Source organism: Podarcis tiliguerta, assembly GCF_965153285.1.
Source record: "Podarcis tiliguerta genome assembly, chromosome: 14".
Taxonomy (NCBI): domain Eukaryota; kingdom Metazoa; phylum Chordata; class Lepidosauria; order Squamata; family Lacertidae; genus Podarcis; species Podarcis tiliguerta.
The window spans coordinates 53218659-53235124 of record NC_139547.1 but is presented as its reverse complement, the minus strand read 5'-3'; the positions used below and the strand labels follow the sequence as shown (position 1 = coordinate 53235124).

The 16466-nt window shown below is 55.2% G+C and overlaps 1 protein-coding gene across 10 annotated transcripts in view; it reads left to right on the top strand.

The window, feature by feature from the left end:
* The window catches only part of KATNIP (katanin interacting protein), a 32502-nt gene extending 16412 nt beyond the window's left edge, over positions 1-16090 (top strand). For 7 of the 10 annotated variants that reach the window (XM_083413876.1, XM_083413882.1, XM_083413879.1 and 4 more), the window contains exons 14-27: positions 1801-2623; positions 5230-5970; positions 6769-6977; positions 7333-7408; positions 7642-7819; positions 8735-8900; positions 9130-9287; positions 9390-9454; positions 9778-9888; positions 10473-10612; positions 11606-11707; positions 12920-13080; positions 14632-14720; positions 15191-16090. In XM_083413876.1, coding sequence (XP_083270002.1) covers positions 1801-2623; positions 5230-5970; positions 6769-6977; positions 7333-7408; positions 7642-7819; positions 8735-8900; positions 9130-9287; positions 9390-9454; positions 9778-9888; positions 10473-10612; positions 11606-11707; positions 12920-13080; positions 14632-14720; positions 15191-15249 — 3078 coding nt within the window. In that variant the 3' untranslated portion in view covers positions 15250-16090. The remainder of the gene's footprint in view (positions 1-1800; positions 2624-5229; positions 5971-6768; positions 6978-7332; positions 7409-7641; positions 7820-8734; positions 8901-9129; positions 9288-9389; positions 9455-9777; positions 9889-10472; positions 10613-11605; positions 11708-12919; positions 13081-14631; positions 14721-15190) is intronic. The other 3 variants (XM_083413877.1, XM_083413885.1, XM_083413884.1) reach the window with 1 other exon arrangement.
* Positions 16091-16466: the final 376 nt, after the last annotated feature.

Below are 16466 nucleotides of genomic sequence, written 5' to 3'. Positions count from 1 at the left end.
TGGTTCACAGCCAAAGCCACCCCCCACAGCAGATGGCAACCGCTTCATGGTTCTGGAAATTTGCTGTGAGAATTGCTCAGAGAGCCTGCTGGGATGATTTGTTCAGAATGGCTCCAGGTACTGAGCGAAAGAGGATTTTCTATTCTGGATTATAGATGAGCTAAGCCTTATCCTCCATGACTCATTCTCATCTGCGCTGTCAGAGAGGCAGCACTCATATGGCAGCACAAATAGAAGGGAAATGGGGAAGCCGAGAGCACAGAAGGAGGCCTCATACAGCTTTCAAAGCAGATCAGAAGCAACCCCCCTTTCCCCTGAGAGGGCAGTTTCCCTGCTGGTCTTCTTGGGGCTCAGGTGCTTGCCTGGCGTAACTCCAGAGACTTGAGAACAGGTCCTTAAGCCCAGGCTCTGACGGGAAGAAAAATTGCCCAAGCCAAAATGGAGCACTTGTGACGGTTAGCAGGGATGGCTCACCTGTGGTCCTCCAGGTGTCCGTGGACCCGACTCCCATCATTCCTGACCATTGGCTTCCCTGTCTGGGAATGATGGGAGCTAAGACTCCAACAACATCTGAGCAGTCACAGGTTGGCCATCCCTGGTTTAAGGAAACGGAGAGAAGCACAGAAGCTTCAGGAAACCAGCCTCAAGGCATGAGCAGGTATTGGTCTTATCCCAGGGTAACACTAAACTGCATGCAGGGGATCTGTGGCCCTCCAGGTGTTGCTGACCTGCAACCTCCATCACCCTTGATGGGCCTTTGACCGTATGAATAAATCTGACCTTACCATAGTCCTCCTCTGTCGGCCACGCCAGCTGGGCCTGATGACATTTGGAATGCAGCAACGTCAAGAGGGCAGCGGGTGCCCCATCATCCCTGCACCCAATTGTGTTTTAGCATCACAAGAACAAGCCGCAGCAACTTGGTGCTCTCCTTCTCCCTCTGCACTTCTGACGTGGCACATGGAGGAGTTCAGAGCTTTTGCTTGCCTTTTACATTAACAGCCGTTTAGTGTGTTATCTGAACCCAGACACTGGGGCTGACTTTGATTTATTAAAGCAAACCAACTTCTGTCCATAAGCTTTAGCTTAACCACAGTTTATGGCTTAGGCAACACGCTAAACTGCAGCTAATCTAAAGTGGAAGAGGAACGCCCTCTTCCTTCCCCACAGCCCCACCTGGTGGCCGGTGGGAGCACATGACTCTGAGGCTGGCACAGGCTTGCTCTTGTAACACTAAACCAGGGGTCAGCAAACTTTTTCAGCAGGGGGCTGCTCCACTGTCCCTCAGACCTTGTGGGGGGGGGCGGACTATGTTTGGGGGGTGGGGAATGAACGAATTCCTATGCCCCACAAATAACCCAGAGATGCATTTTAAATAAAAGCACACATTCTACTCATGTAAAAACACCAGGCAGGCCCCACAAATAACCCAGAGATGCATTTTAAATTAAAGGACACATTCTACTCATGTAAAAACATGCTGATTCCCGGACGGTCTGCGGGCCAAATTTAGAAGGCAATTGGATCCGGCCCCGGGCCTTTGTTTGCCTACCCATGCACTAAACCATGGTTAGTGTTATGCCTGAATACAACCAATTCCTCAACCCCTACAGGTTTAATTGTGAGGAAGATACTAAAGTCAGAGCTAAAGTGCTTCGCATATGTTTTTAGCTTGCTGCTGACTATCTCTCTCCACATCTTATGAATTGGGTTCCTTTGGGAAGGCATGAAATGAAAACCACTGACTTTTGCTTGGCTCCCAGACCCAGGTCCTTCTTTTGTTTTTCTGTGTGTTTTCAGGATCTTGACATTGGAGCAAGAAACATCATTGTCTATGTGGATGGAAACCTTGCATTTGCTGGTGAACTTCAAAAGGGCTGTGGAAACGAGGGTGCCGATGGCAGCAGCTGTGCCACCATTGAGCTCCCAGAAAGCTGCTCTGTTCCTGGGAAGGGGAGGGAAGGAAGGGGCTGGGCAGACTGGAGCCACGAGCCAGGCAGGGGGCTGCTGAATCTGAAGCCTCCCTTGGGGGAAAATTGCTCCGAGGAAAAGGACAGCTCTCTTGGCCTGGTCAAGTTGAAGCAGGATCTCCAAGAAGCACCTGGCTCAGTTTCCAGGGGAAATGCCCATAGCCCCCTCTCGCCAGAGACCATGGAGCCCGCTCATTCCGACGACGACCTTTCTCTGAGTGAACAGATGGAAAAACTCTCTGGAAGGAAACTGTCTCAGCTGCCTGGCGTAGAACCGCCCTGCACCCTGCCCGCTTCCGGGGCCAAAGAAAAGAGCCGGGTCTGCTCACCTAAGCAAAACCCATTCCCCTGGCTTGAATCACAGCGAGCCCAGCTGCCCGCCGAGACCATCGGGAGGGGCTGCCTAGGAACAAGCAACAGGAGCCCCCACCCCTGCCCAGATGATCTAGAGAGGTCCCACCTTGAGTCTGCGGAGGGGAAGCTGCTGGCAGGCGCCAGGAAAGAGTCGGCCACCGGCTTGGACTTCCTGAGTCCCCTGCCCAGCAAGTGCAACTATGCGGCCGACCTGCTGCTTCCTGGGCGAAGCCTGGGAGGCCACGGAAGGGAAGAGTTTGGCCATGCCATCTTCAAGGAGGAAGCGCCACCGGACATAGGTAAGAACTGATCCCCAGCCAGCTTCCCTTAGGTGTCCAGTCGGGTCATCTGGTTTTCTGGGGGACCTTATTAGACAGCGAGCACTTGCCTGCTGGCACAAAGGGGAAGTGTGGGGTGCTTCCCCCATCCACAACTTTTTCCATGGGCACAACTCACCCACACAGTCTCCTTGGGATGCCTTGAAGGAGAGGCTGTTTATAATCCCACAGCGAGCAGTGGAGGTGGAAGTGGCAGTTGTGGGAAGTGACTCCCTTGGCAGCTGAAAGAAATCCCCCTCCCCTCGCAGTTTCCCCACCCTTCAGCTGCCCTCGCTAACTGCCGGGCCTAGAGAGCCCGCACACCGTCTTCCTGGTGGAGCTGGGGACTATTCAGACCCTTTCAGCTTGGCAGCTGCGGTGGATGGAGAAGTTGGCGCAGGAGTGCTGCTTCTCGGAGGTGCTCTGCCAGGCATGGAATGCCGCCATGGATCCTGGGGCTGGGGGTGGATGGGCCTCCCTCCCTCCCTCGCCTGGGTGGTTCTGGGCTCTGGTTGGCCATGCTGTGATGCTCCTGCTCCCCTCCCCTCAGAGCCTGAAGCTCTGTCTACTCTTGCAGTCTGGTTCTCAGTGGGCAGCCCCACCTGGCTGCTCTGGGCTGCCCTTAGGTGGGTCTCATTGGGAGCTGGTGCCTTCGTTGCTAGAGCTCTGGAGCCGTGCAGAAGAAAGGAGCTCAGGTGCAGCAAGAGCTTCATCTCTTCACTGCCTGTGTTTTTTCAGGGCCTGGTTGGTTTAATAATAATAATAATAATAATTTATTTATACCCCGCCCATCTGGCTGAGTTTCCCCAGCCACTCTGGGTGGCTCCCAATCGAGTGTTAAAAACAATACAGCATTAAATATTTAAAACTTCAGATGTCTTTTAAAGATAGGATAGCTTCTTATTTCCTTCACATCTGAAGGGAGGGCATTCCACAGGGCAGGCGCCACTACTTCTGCCTGGTTCCCTGTAACCTCACTTCTCGCAATGAGGGAACCACCAGAAGTCCCTCGGATCTGGATCTCAGTGTCTGGGCTGAACGATGGGGGTGGAGACGCTCCTTCAAGTATACTGGGCCTTTGAGGCCATTTAGGGCTTTAAAGGTCAGCACCAACACTTTGAATTGTGCTCAGAAACGTACTGGGAGCCAATGCAGATCTCTCAGGACCAGTGTTGTGGTCCTGGCAGTCACTCCCAGTCACCAGTCTAGCTGCCACATTCTGAATTAATTGCAGTTTCTAGGTCAAAGGTAGACCCACGTAGAGTGCATTGCAGTAGTTTTCCCAGGCTAGGTGCTCAAACTGCCTGCCTTCCTTCTTTTCCTAACTTCAGGAGTTCATCTCCTGCCATGAGCTATCCTTTCGTCTTCTAAGAAGCAGCCCTTTCTATATCCTGCTTGGGGCTGTGCTGGGGAGCTTGCAGGATGGGGCTCAGCTCTGAGTCACATGGAGCTGTAGCATTTCTCAGGAGGGAGCAGCAGTCTGTGAAGTACGTAAGAGCAATTTGTAACCCGAGGTCTTAAACCCGCCCCCAACGCTTCATTTTCTCTGCTTAAATCCTAATTGTTTTGTTCAGGGATGTATTTTATCTGAAACAGATCTTTTAATAAGATTCTGTTCTCTTGTAAGGAATTGAGACCCACAGGTCCGGGGCGCATCCCGTCAGCAGATGTGGGGATGTGGCCATACGAGAACAAATTGACGTCTCTGCCTGGCTTGTATCAGTGGCATGTAAAGCTTACATTATTGGATTTCCTGCCTTTTTGCTACATCTCTTAAAACCTCATTTCACAACAAAGCCGTGTGCCAACTGTGTCATGCGTCAGGGACGCCTTGGCTTGAGCCGAGTCACGCGCGGACTCTTCTTCCCAGGGATGGTGTGGGTCCAGCCCTCAGAAATGTTGTAAGAAGCGACACCTCTGAGCATCCTCTAAACTGGGATAGAGAGCCTGTAGCCCTCCGGGTGTGGCTGGAGCCCAGCTCCCAGCAGCCAGCATGCACAGTGGTCAGGGAGGGATTGTAGTTGGTGAAAGAGCACACACATCATGTGCGGAAATATTCCAGCAGCACCTTGAGGCCGGAATGGGAGAAGACTCCCGCCTGACATTCTGCAGAGCCCCAGCCAGTCCAAGGGGCCAGTTCTCAGCTGGATGGGCCTGGCTCAGCGTAAGGCAGGTTCCTGCGTTCCTACAGCGGGAGCTGCCTTCCAGCTCCATCTAGAGGACGAGAGGTTCCCCTGATTTAAACTGTACAGCTTACATGCCATGAAGCTCAAGCTTGAGAACTGTTACTCCATTTTGATATCTGGTTTCCAAACGCTTTGGAGAGTCCAGCTCAGTCTGGCTCAGAGCCACCCTCTGCTTTGGGGTCTCCCTCATCTAAGGGTGTGTGAGCTCCCTTGGTCCACAGAGGCAGGTCTTTCCACGGGCCTCTTCTTAGCAGAGCAGCAGGGCTGTGCTGCTAGACCCTCCTGCCCCGGGTTGAGCTGGGCTTGCAGCCTGTGGGGGCCGGAGCACCCCCCTCGCGGCCTCTGCAGGAGGGTTCAGCCAAGCAGGTACCAGAGGCGCTCTCTGTTTCTCCCTCCTTCCAGGTGAGGCTCTGCTGGCGAAGGGCAACGCCGCACGGCCTTCCCGGGGAAAGTGGGGCAGCTCCCAGGAGCAAGTTCTGCAGGAGTCCTGGAACTCTCTGCTGAAGTTCAACCACTTGCACCACGGCCGAATCTCCAACATGGACTTCCAGGGGGACATCTTTGACGAGTTTCTCCACCAGCAGAAAATCAGCCGGCAAGGAGAGCAGAAGCTGCGGGCGAAGGAGAGCGGGCAGGGGCTGCCCAGGCGCCAGGAAGGGGAGGGCTGCTTGGACCTGGAGGACGGGGGCGACTTCCAAATCCCAGTCCTGCCTTTTGGGCAGCGCTTGAGAATCGACATCCGCTCCACCTGGGGGGACAGGCACTACGTGGGCCTCAACGGGCTGGAGCTCTTCAGCTCCAAAGGGGAGCCCATCCAGATTGCCAGAATCACAGCCAACCCCCCCGATATCAACATCCTGCCCTCCTACGGCCAAGATCCGCGAGTGGCCAGCAATTTGCTGGACGGGGTGAACCGGACTCAGGACGACATGCACCTCTGGCTGGCTCCCTTCACCCCCGGGAAATCCCACTGCCTCTTCCTGGACTTTGCCAAGGCCTGCGAGGTGGCCATGATCCGCGTCTGGAATTACAACAAGTCCCGCATCCACTCCTTCCGGGGCGCAAAGGACGTCACCATGCTGCTGGACGAGCAGTGCATCTTCCGAGGGGAGATTGCCAAGGCTTCTGGGACCCTGGCTGGAGGTGCGGGGGAGGCTTTTCAGTTTCTGCTTCTAATGATGCCTTGCAGAGAAAGCAAGAGGAGCTGGCTCCCCGTCCTGCTCACTGATACTTGCCTTGGACCAGGAAGTGCTTAGCTATGGGAAGAGATGTGCTGGGGACAGAGAGGGCCAGGGGAAGGGAAGGCCAGGCTGCATGCCCATCTCCCAGGGCTTGGCCTTCGCTCCAAGGCAAAGGAGAGATGAGAGGGGGGAAGCCCAGAGTTTCCCCTGCCCCACCCCTCTTCTTGAAACTGATTTATTTTGGTTTGATTTTAACTTTATTTTGTGCTTTTATCCTGAATTTTATGTTGTGAGCCACCCTGAGATCTTTGGATGAAGGAGTGGTATATAAATCTAATAAATAATAGTAATAGCTTAAAAGCAGGCTGTTCATGCCTGTGCCTGCAGCCCTTCTGCAGAGGTGCCCCAGCAAGATCTCACGTCTCATATCCCTTTGTCCCTTTGCTTTCGTTTCTTGCTGAGGGTTTAAACAGCCCCAAACCCATCACCAGCCTCAGAAGCAGTGCTTCTCCTCAGGGGGTGCCCCAGGGTGCACAGTCCCAGCACAGGACCCAGTATGAAGCGCCACCACAGCCTCCCCAGGGCTGCCTTCCTGGGCTGAATGTTGTGGGGCTGGGAGGGCGGGGGGAGCAGTGGCTGTGTGGATCCTTCCTTCAGCAGAGGAATTGTTGGCTTGCAGATGATTTAGGAGGAGGGCGGTTTTAGCGCTTGGGCTGCTGACTTGAGTTGTGTCGTCACCATAGAGTTGACAATGTTTCAGCTCCAGAGCAGTTTGGAGACACCATCCTGTTCACCACGGACGACGACATCCTGGAGGCCATCTTCTGTTACGACGAGTCCTACGACGAGGAGGCAGAAGGCGCCTGCAGCCTGAGGTACGAGGAAGAGCTGAAGAGGCCGAGAACTGCGGATGGGGAGGGGGACGAGAGACCCTTCACGCAGGCGGGCTCACGGACGGAAGACAGACAGGTAAAGTTGCCTATCGTGAAAAGGCTGGCTGGGGGAAAGGTGGTGCAGAGGCTCCGTCTAGAAGATAAAATTCAGGCGATAAAGTGAATGCGTCAGAAACGGATCTCTGACCCAAGCAGGAGCTTTGGCTGGGAAGGAGCTTTCTGCTGTGGTTCTTGGCACCCCTCATGGGGAGGGGGGTGGATAAGCTGGCCTCCTGTGCTGCAGAGGAAGAGGGGACATGGGCCAGGATGTGGTGGGTCTGTGCCCTGCAAGTTCCTCCCCAAAGAGCTCCTGTCATAGGGGAACAGGCGGCCTTTGCTTCTGTTGAACACTAGAGAACAATAAACGTAGTTCTAACCTGTTTTTGTCTTAGGGCTGGATGCAGACGGCTGTGCCAGATTCTGTCCCTGAGATGGTGACCAAGGAACCAGGTGTCTATACTGGGAAGTGTAAGTCTGACTCTGCACACACGGCTCCTGCTACCTTCTCTCCACAGTTCCACCGTGTTTGCTGCCATGCTCCGCAGAGCGGTGCCCCTTTGCCATCCATGCCTCTGGACCCTTTATTTAGGATTGTGCATATGTGGCCTTGGCAGTTGCTGTAGCTGCAGCAGCTCCAACTCTGGGCCTCTTCTTTGCAGACCTTTCTCCTGGCGGCTCACTGCCTGTCTGCCTTTGTTTAGGCCTTCTGCTGAATTTCACCGCTTCTTGGGGAGACGCTCACTACCTTGGACTGACAGGGCTGGAAGTGGTAGAAAAGGAGGGCCAAGCCATCCCCCTTTCTCTGGGTCAGCTCTCTGCCTCTCCACAGGACCTGAACGAACTTGCAGAGTACACAGATGACTGCAGGACCTTAGATAAGTGAGTATCTCTGCAGGCTGCCAGGACAGGAGAGAAAATGGCTGTGTGTGTGTCACTGTCTCTTCCTCTGTGGGGTGCTTCGGGGGGGGGGCTCCTGGGGTCCAAGAGAAGTGCCACGGACACATGGCTTGCCCTAAGGAAGGCTCTCTGGCAAGGCTGGAGGCGGGGAGCATGCTGCAGAAGATGGCCCTGTGCCTTGGGCACATTTATTTAAAACATTCCTGCCCTAGCCCATCTAATTGTCACCCAAATGGTTCAGGCTGAGCAACAGAGCTGGTGGGTCTTGAGATTGGGGCAGGGCCTGCAAAGCGTAACCGTGGAAGGGACTCCCCAAGTAAACTTGGGGGGGTGAGGGGGGGTTCTTTGTGCAGTATGGAAGGCCTTTTTGTGGCAGCGGCTGGAAGCTTGTGGTCTTCCTGGAGACAGGAGAGATGCCGTGGGCCTCCTCCGTGGCACAGGAATAGCAAACACCCTTTTCAAAGGCTGAAAAGCTCAGCCAACTCTTGTGAGTTTGCAAATTGGGGGAAAACAAACCACCACAGGGAGGAGGTGGTGTGGTGTGTTTTCAATTGTAATTATAGCATGCTTAGGAGCCAACAGATGGCAAGTGAAGCTGGCCAAATTGAAATTTGGGCAAAAATCAGACTCGAGAGATTCGCCAAAAATAAGAAGAACCCTCTGGAGCGAGCTTCTCTCTGCCATCTCCATTTTGGGTTCCTCCCCCCCCCCAACATTTTTATGCAGAGCAGTCCTCTGTCTTCCTTGTAAATGAAGTAAGAAAAGTGATGACTTCTTATAGTATTAGTATTATTTGTACCCTGCCCATCTAACTGGGTTGTCCCAGCCACTCTCAGCGACTTGACACTTATTCAAAATATTGTACCTCTTTCTCTCAACTTTCCCCCCTTCTCCCAGATTAATTGATGGGATCAACATTACTATGGAAGATGAGCACATGTGGCTCATTCCGTTCAGCCCCGGAGAAGCTCACGTGGTCACCATCCATTTCACGCAGGCGGAGAGCGTTGCTGGGCTTCGCATCTGGAACTATAATAAATCTCCCGAGGACACCTTCAGAGGGGTGAGCGGAAGTCCTGGGCAGGCTCCCAGAATGCACCACGCTTCCCCTGAATGTGGCCACATACAGCAGAAGGAGGTGCTCCGTGGGCCAGTGGTCAGCCTGGGCACCTTGAGAGCATCCTGTGGGCAAAGGGGGGCCTTCCCACCCCCCTCCTCGCACTCTCAGCAGGAGCCAGGAAGGCCAGGGGCCCCGGCTCCTGACTGCTTTCCCTGCCTTTTCTTTTGCGCAGGCAAAGGTGGTCCACGTCTCCCTGGACGGCTGCTGCATCTCCCCTCCCGGAGGCTTCCTCATTCGCAAAGGACCCGGCAACTGCCACTTTGACTTTGCTCAAGAAATCCTCTTTGTGGACTACCTGAAGGGTCCCCCGGTCATGCCAGCCTGCGAACGGTGAGAGAGGGTTTGCCCTCCGGGGCTCTGCGCCTACTGGCCTGTGCATTTAGGAAGTCTGGTGCCCTCCGGCCCCTGACGTATGTGCTTATCTTTTGGCAGAACGGAAGCGTTGAAGGCAGAGCAAGCCAGCATGGACTACGAGGCTCCCCTGATGCCCTGCGGCTGTATCCTTCTCTGTCCGGCCTGCGTGGCCCCCAGGCCCTGCGTGGTCCTCTGCCTCCAGGCCCTGTGAACTGGTTTGACTGGTGTGGGAGGGGGAGGAGGACCCTGGCATGGCATAAACGGCCTTGGGATTTCTTTTGAAACGAAAGCAGGCGTGTTTGCATTCCTTTAATCATCATCACCATCTGTACTGTTCTGTGGTGTATCGTTTTGTATTTTGCCGTTTGAACTATGTTCTGTGTTTCTTTGTCCCCTGCTGTGGGAGGCCAAGGCCCAAGAGATGGGATGCAAACATTTACAATATTTCCTCAACGTCCTCCGTCAGTCATTTTCCAGTTCCAGCTTCTTACCAGTTGGGGTGATCCGTATTACATCGGTTTGAATGGGCTGGAGCTGTATAATGAACGCGGAGAGAAGATTTTCCTCAGTGAGAACAGTATCCTTTTCAAGGAACAGCTGGAATCTGGCAAAAGCTGCCCTGTAGAGGAGCCCCCACAAATGAAACACCTTCTGGGGGGGGGGGATGGAGGCAGGAATTCAGCGGGAATTAGAGTCATGAGGAGCTGAGCATGTGCAAAGGGGAGTTTTGTGCAAGCGGCTCTCCCCCTGCTCCCCTGCCTGATCTGCCCCATTTCTTCAACTCAGGACCAGAACGGGGCCTCCACCAATATTGGCCAGAGGTGCCATATGTCCTAATTTAATTCCAGTGGGGGGGCAAGTTTCTCAAATGACCAGTGATGGCCCTCTGGGCAGGATTTGGCTGACCTCCTTCTGGGTGGCAACAGCTGGCAGTCCCCATTTTGGCCAGTAGCTTTTTGCCACATTTGCTTCCTTGAGGAAAGAAGCTTTCCTGAGATTGCAGCCTGGCATTAAATCTCCCTTGCACAGGGTGGGGCTCGCATCCAAGGGAGCAAGGTTAAGATCTGGTGGGCAGCCTGTGCCTTTTCCTGGGGAGGCCGGCTTGTAACACGTTTGCGCAGCAGACAGCTCGGACGTTGTGCTTGACAAAGCGCCCTTCAGACATTGCGGCTTTCCCAGACAGCGTCAACATATTGGAAGGCGTCTGCGGAGACGTCCGAACGCCAGACAAGCTCATCGATGGCGTGAACGACACGACCGACGGGAGGCACACGTGGCTAGCACCCATTCTCCCTGGCTTGGTAGGCCTCCTTTGCATATTCTGCCTGGGCTCCTTTCGCATCAGTGCCGTGTGATGCCTTGTGCAGCCAGGCACATACCTGTGCAAGCCCTTTCTAAAGTAATCAGCCGCTGTCTTCGTAGCTCTGGGCATGTCAAAGCCCTGGAGTGGGAGCTCAGCCCCAGGCTGTCCCCTGCATCCTGAGTTTAGGGGCAAAGGATCTCTGTCGCTGCCTGCAAAGCTGGTTCACTAGAAGTCAGAATAGGGGATCAGCCTTCCCACCTGCTCCGAGAAGCAGGCAGGGGTGCCAGGAAAGAGCCTGCAGAGAGTGACCTGCTAAAGGACCCCACCACCTGAAGGGGAGGAGCCGGCCAGGGAGTTGCTGTTGTGATTAGGGCTGGGCGATTGCTGGTTTTCAACATTGTGAAAACTGGCTAAACATTGTGATTATACTGATATATCACAGAATGTCTGAAAAATAAGGAGGGAGCTATGTAGAGGCCTTGGCTGTCTTCACAGTTTTTCCTGCATTGTGATTTTTGGCAGCACCTGCTCTTGTGATTCGCTGCCCCTGAAGGAGGAGGCAAGAGCAAAGTTAAGAGGGGCTGCAGGAAGCAAGAGAAGCCTGGGCTGGCTTCACAGTTTCCCCTACATTGTGATTTTTGCATAGTACACACACAGACACATGCCAAGATTCATGATATATTGCCAGGTCAAAAATTATGAAACCGATATCATGATATGGACTTAAAACCAGTTTTGGATGATCTATTGCCCAGCCCGAGTGGTGATGGAGCCGCGAGCTTTGGGCTTGGCAACCCTTTCTGTCTCTCATAACAGGATGCTAAGAAGAGGTTGTCCAGGCATTTCACAACTCCTTTTATTCTTTACAAATTATCTGGAATTTGGTTTCCAGAATGAGCAAGAAATATATTGGCTCTGTGTCTTTCTCCATGTCGGTTACATGAATTCTATCTAATTTGCGCCCCTGTGTTGTTCCTTCCTTTGGCGGCAGGTGAATCGCGTCTATGTCATCTTTGACTCGCCTACGACAGTCTCCATGATTAAGCTGTGGAATTATGCAAAAACTCCCCAGAGAGGAGTCAAAGAATTTGGAGTAAGTGATGGTGCCCCAGAGCAGCTTATGAACCCTCTTCTTGTCTCTTTGAGGGCCTTGTGTCCCATTACCACCATGTATTTACGAGACCGCCTCCCCTGGTCTGCCCCACAGAGGACCTTGAGGTCCATGAATTACCATAGTTTAGAGGTCCCAGGCCCTAAGGAAGTCAGACTATCCTCCACCAGGACCAGGGCCTTCTCAGTGATGGCTCTGACCTGGTGGAATGCTCTGTCCCATGAGACCAGGGCCCTGCAGGATTTAACTTCCTTCCACAGGGCCTGTAAGACAGAGCTATTCCGCCTGGCCTTTAATTTGAATTCAGCCTGATCTTTTATTTCCCTTCCCTTTCCTCCCCCTCCCCTTTTATGAAGATCACCCGCTCTGGGACCACACAGCTAATTCTGCCCTGGCCTCCTCGCTTACCCAAGTAGGACTAATTCAGCCAGCTAGCCCTGGGGATTATCTAATGCTTATTGGATGGATTTCCCCCAAACTGATTTTTGAACTTTGAATTTTATTGTTAATCATGTTTTTATACTGTATTTTATGCTGCTTCTATATTGTATTACAATTAAGTGTTAAGGATTGGGAGGGAGCCTGAGGGTCATCTAGCCCCACCTTCTGTAATGCAGGTATCACACCTAAAGCACTCATGACAGGTGCTTCTTAAGAGCACCCAAGGAAGGAGAGTCCTGAACTGCATCTCCCTTCCCCTCTGCTGGTTGGGATGCTGGGAGTTGAAGCCCCACAGCCTTGGGAGAATTTAGCAAGTGGGAGACGCCTGGTCTCCTGTGCTTGGCCGCAGCTCTTCAGGACCCTCAGGCAGGCGAGGGTCTCTCTCCTCACCAGAGAGGCTGCCAGGGACTGAACTCCAGGCCTGTCTGCTCAGGGGCTCCTGAGCAAAAAGCTCGGCATTCTCTGAGACTAGCATTACTTGGAAACTGCCCTGTAAGAGGCAGCGGAGACCATGAGAGTGCAGCGTGGAGCTGGGTTTCAGGCTCAGCCTGTTGCTGGCTGGCAGGCAGGCCAGGCCTTGGGGCTGGATGCTCTGCTACCTGCTCATCTCCCTGCCCTGGAAGCCCCTCCTTCAGGCCACCTGGTACCTTGACCCTCAGGTGGTGATGTGGGGGAAGATTAGGGGACTCTTCAGTCTTTCCCACTTGTCAGACTGGGCTCTTTCCTTCTCTGGCTCCTCCTCTTCCTGCCCAGCTCCTTGTTGATGACCTGCTTGTCTATAACGGGATTCTGGACATGGTGAGCCACCTGGTCCACGGCATCCTCCCGACCTGCGACCCCGTCGTCCCCCATCACACCGTTCTCTTCACGGACAACGAGAAGATCTGCCGCCAGGAGAAGAACTCCGTCCTCAGGTAAGCCAGCCTGCCTGCGTGGCATCTGGCATGGAAAGCTCTTGCCCAGCTTGCGCCCACGTCAGGCACCTTCACTTGGGCACCTTGAAACAGGGACTGAGGGCACCTTCCTCAGGGGCAGCAGCAGCCCCTCATCTCGTCATGGGTCCCAGACATGGACCCCTGAGAAGGGACCTGTCTCTCCATCTTTGAGCAACAGCTGTCATCGCCTTTGTTTTCAACTAGTTCCACACCCCCAAATGCTTGTTCTTTCCTCCAGCGAAAGGATCCGCAGTCAGTGGCTTCTTTCCTGTAAAAGAGTTGGCACTTTGTGTCCGGGGAACTGTCCTGTCCCCCCTGCCGCCTCGGCCACCCTCTGGTTGATTCACTGTTCTGATCCACTTCCTTCCTGCCTGTGGCCAGCCTAAAAGCTCAGCAGGGCTGCAGTCGAGGGATTTCTCTCTGGGCGGATATAATAAGAAAGCAAAACCCTCTGACATAAAGGCCAGATGAAAGCAAACAACAAGGAATAATCTAATTTGACAAGCATGTTCTGGAGAGGGTTTCTCACTGAGCATCTCTGGGGCCAGATAATCCTCTGATGCAGGAGTGGAAAGGCTGTCGAAAGCCATGGCCAGCGGCAGCCAGAGGGAGGGGAAGGGGCCCCAAGGCCATCTGTCTCTGGAAGCAGCCTGGTGGCCGACCACAGCAGCGAGCGCCGCTTCCACCAGCCCCAAATCATGTTCCGGTTCCTCGATCAGAATTACCCAAGGCCGGTGTCTTTTCACGTGCAGAGGCACAAGAGGAGAAGGGGGGGCTGCTGGCAAACAGAGGGGCAGCTCTGCATGTGATCTCTGGGGTAGGGCAGGGCAGGGGGCACCTGGGGGGCTAAGAGCAAAGCCTGCATATCATCCCTCCCAGAACTGGCTGGGGGGGGGGGGCAGGGGCTGGGAAAAGGAGGCCTGGCCTTCCCTTTCTTGCACCTTCCACTCTTTCCCTTTCTCCACCCCCACCAGCTTTGCGCCTCCTGGGATGGTTGGGGTGGGGTGGGGTAGGGAGGGCAGAGAAGGGCCTCCCCTCTTCTCTGGTCAACAGCGGCAAAAGAGAGATCAGGAAGCTCCCCACAAACGCCTTAGAACAGGGGCCAAATGAGGCGTGTGCTCGCTTTTTCTTTACTACATAGCAAGTTGCTGGGATCTCTCTCTCTCTCTCTCTCTCTCTCCCACTCTGATTCCTTCTGCAGCTGCTCTTTAGTAAAGAAGGCGGCCCGTCCCCTGATCCGCGGCTGAAAGGTGGCCAACGGGCAGATTCACTACACCTGCCCCCCACTCAGCTGCTGGACTTCTAGGGGAGCCCCTTGAACTTCAGAAGAGCCTGCTAGATCAGGCCGGGGGGGGACACAGCTAGTCCAGCACCCCGTTCTGTCTCCCCGTGGCCAACCAGAAGCCCACAAGCACAAGAGCAACTCTCCCCTCCTGCGGTTCCTGGGAGCTGACCTTCAGAAGCCTTGCTCCCCAGGGCCGCTGCAAGCCCACTCCTCTCTCTCTCCTCCTTTTTCTCTTGGTCTGACAGCAATTACATAGAAGACCAGGACGTGCGGATGATGAATGAAAACCAGATCATTTCCTATTCGAAGAAGAAGCAGGTGCCTGCAGACCCAGGTGGGCTCCTCTTCTGGGGCTCCTCGGACGAGGGAGGGCGGCCCGCGGGGGTCTTTCCAGGGAGCCAGAGGCCACGCTCCCCAGGCGCTCCCCTGGCCTCGGCTTCCCTCCCTTCGTGGGGGGTGGGAGCTGCTCTGCTGTGGCTGCTCAGCCCTTTTAGGGGAGGGCTGAGATTGCTGCTCCCCTTGACCGGATCCCTGCCAAGGGAGAGGGCCCTCTGCAGGCTCTCAGCCCAGATCTCTGAGGAAAGGCAGCTGCTGCTGCTTCTCGATGGGTGGGCTCTTAAGCCCAACAGCAGCACATGGGCCCCAACAAAGCAGCCCCCTGAGGGCTGTTTCTGCAGGAAAAAGGTTGCTGGCTGGCTGGCCCCCTCTGGTCCAGATTGGTCGGCCTTTGGGGCTGAGGCCCTCGAGGTCTCCTTGCCTGCAGAGGCAGCGTCCGCATCTGAAAGCCCCTTCTCCCTCTCCCAGCACTTCGCCCTAAGACCTGCATCCAGGACAAAGGATTGCTGCGGAGGATGAGGCAGTGACAAGAGGAAGACACGGAGCTGGCCTCTCGCGCGGCTAGCCTTGGGCTGCTACTCCCCCCACCGCCCCACAGAGAGGGGGCACCGCCTCGCCTCCTCAGGGCCAGGGCCAAACCCCCCAGGACTGCTTTTCTCAGCTGCAGCTGCATTAAATCTATTCCCTGAAGCCCCCGTATGCTTCAGCCAGGAGAGGCTTTGGCAGGGCGACTGCGGCAGAGAGAGGCCTGGCCAAGGCTCCCGGTGGCTCCCAGGCAGAGGAGCTGCCACAGGCCCCAATTCAGGTGCGGGGGGGGGGGAGTGAATGGCCAATGCGAAGAGGTGCAGTTAGGAGGAGGGGGCAGCTGGCAGCCAAGGGGACCCCTCTCCCCCCACCCAGATCCTCTGCGCTGCTTCTGACACTTGCACTCCGCCCTGCCCTGCGCTGAGTGTGTAGGACACAAGGGGGCGAAGTGGTCAGAGCAATGCCTTCTGCCCCCCACTCCCAGGCTTCCCAAGCTCTCTGGAAAAGGAGGTGGGGGCCACAGCCCCCCAAATAGGGCCCGGAAGGAGAGAGTGCCAGTCCATAGCGGCAAGAAGCTCAAGAGGTCAAGAAGCTGCTATGCAGCCCCCCCCCCCCCTGTTTCTAACGCTGGGCTGGCCAGGAGCTGCAGCCACCTTGGCCCCCTCCCCAGCCAGATGGGAGGGGGGTGGGTGTCCCTGGAGCTGAAGGGGGCTCAGTAGCACAATTCACCATGTCACAGATCAGGTTGCCTCCATCTGTTCCTCTTTGGGGCCACGGATCCTCTCCCCTCCCGTCGCCCCCCTTCCTGCGATGCTGTTTTGTTATTACATGGTTGCCTTATGAGCCTGGCTTTCTGGTGGAGTCTGTGCGGTTGTTTATAGCAAGCTGGGCGGTGGGCTTGGATGGTCGAAGGGGGCAGAGGTGGGGGGCTGGCTCTGTCCACTCACACGGCAACGAACAGAAGCCGTTCCCCCTCCTGTGCTGTGAGGACGGGTCCTGGGGGTCTGTTATGGGGTGGGGAGAGACACTCTCCATCGTGGGGCCGTGGCAACATTTTGCAGCCGGTTCTTCAAGTAGCTCCCTCTGCCTCCTGCAGTGCCAATGGGAGGGGGCACAGAGCCAGGCCAAGGTGGGTGGGCAGCCTTCCTGGAGGAAGGAGCAGCCTCTAAAGGGCTCAGCTGCCCTGGTAGCCATTTTTGCCTGGGGGGGGGGGGGGTCT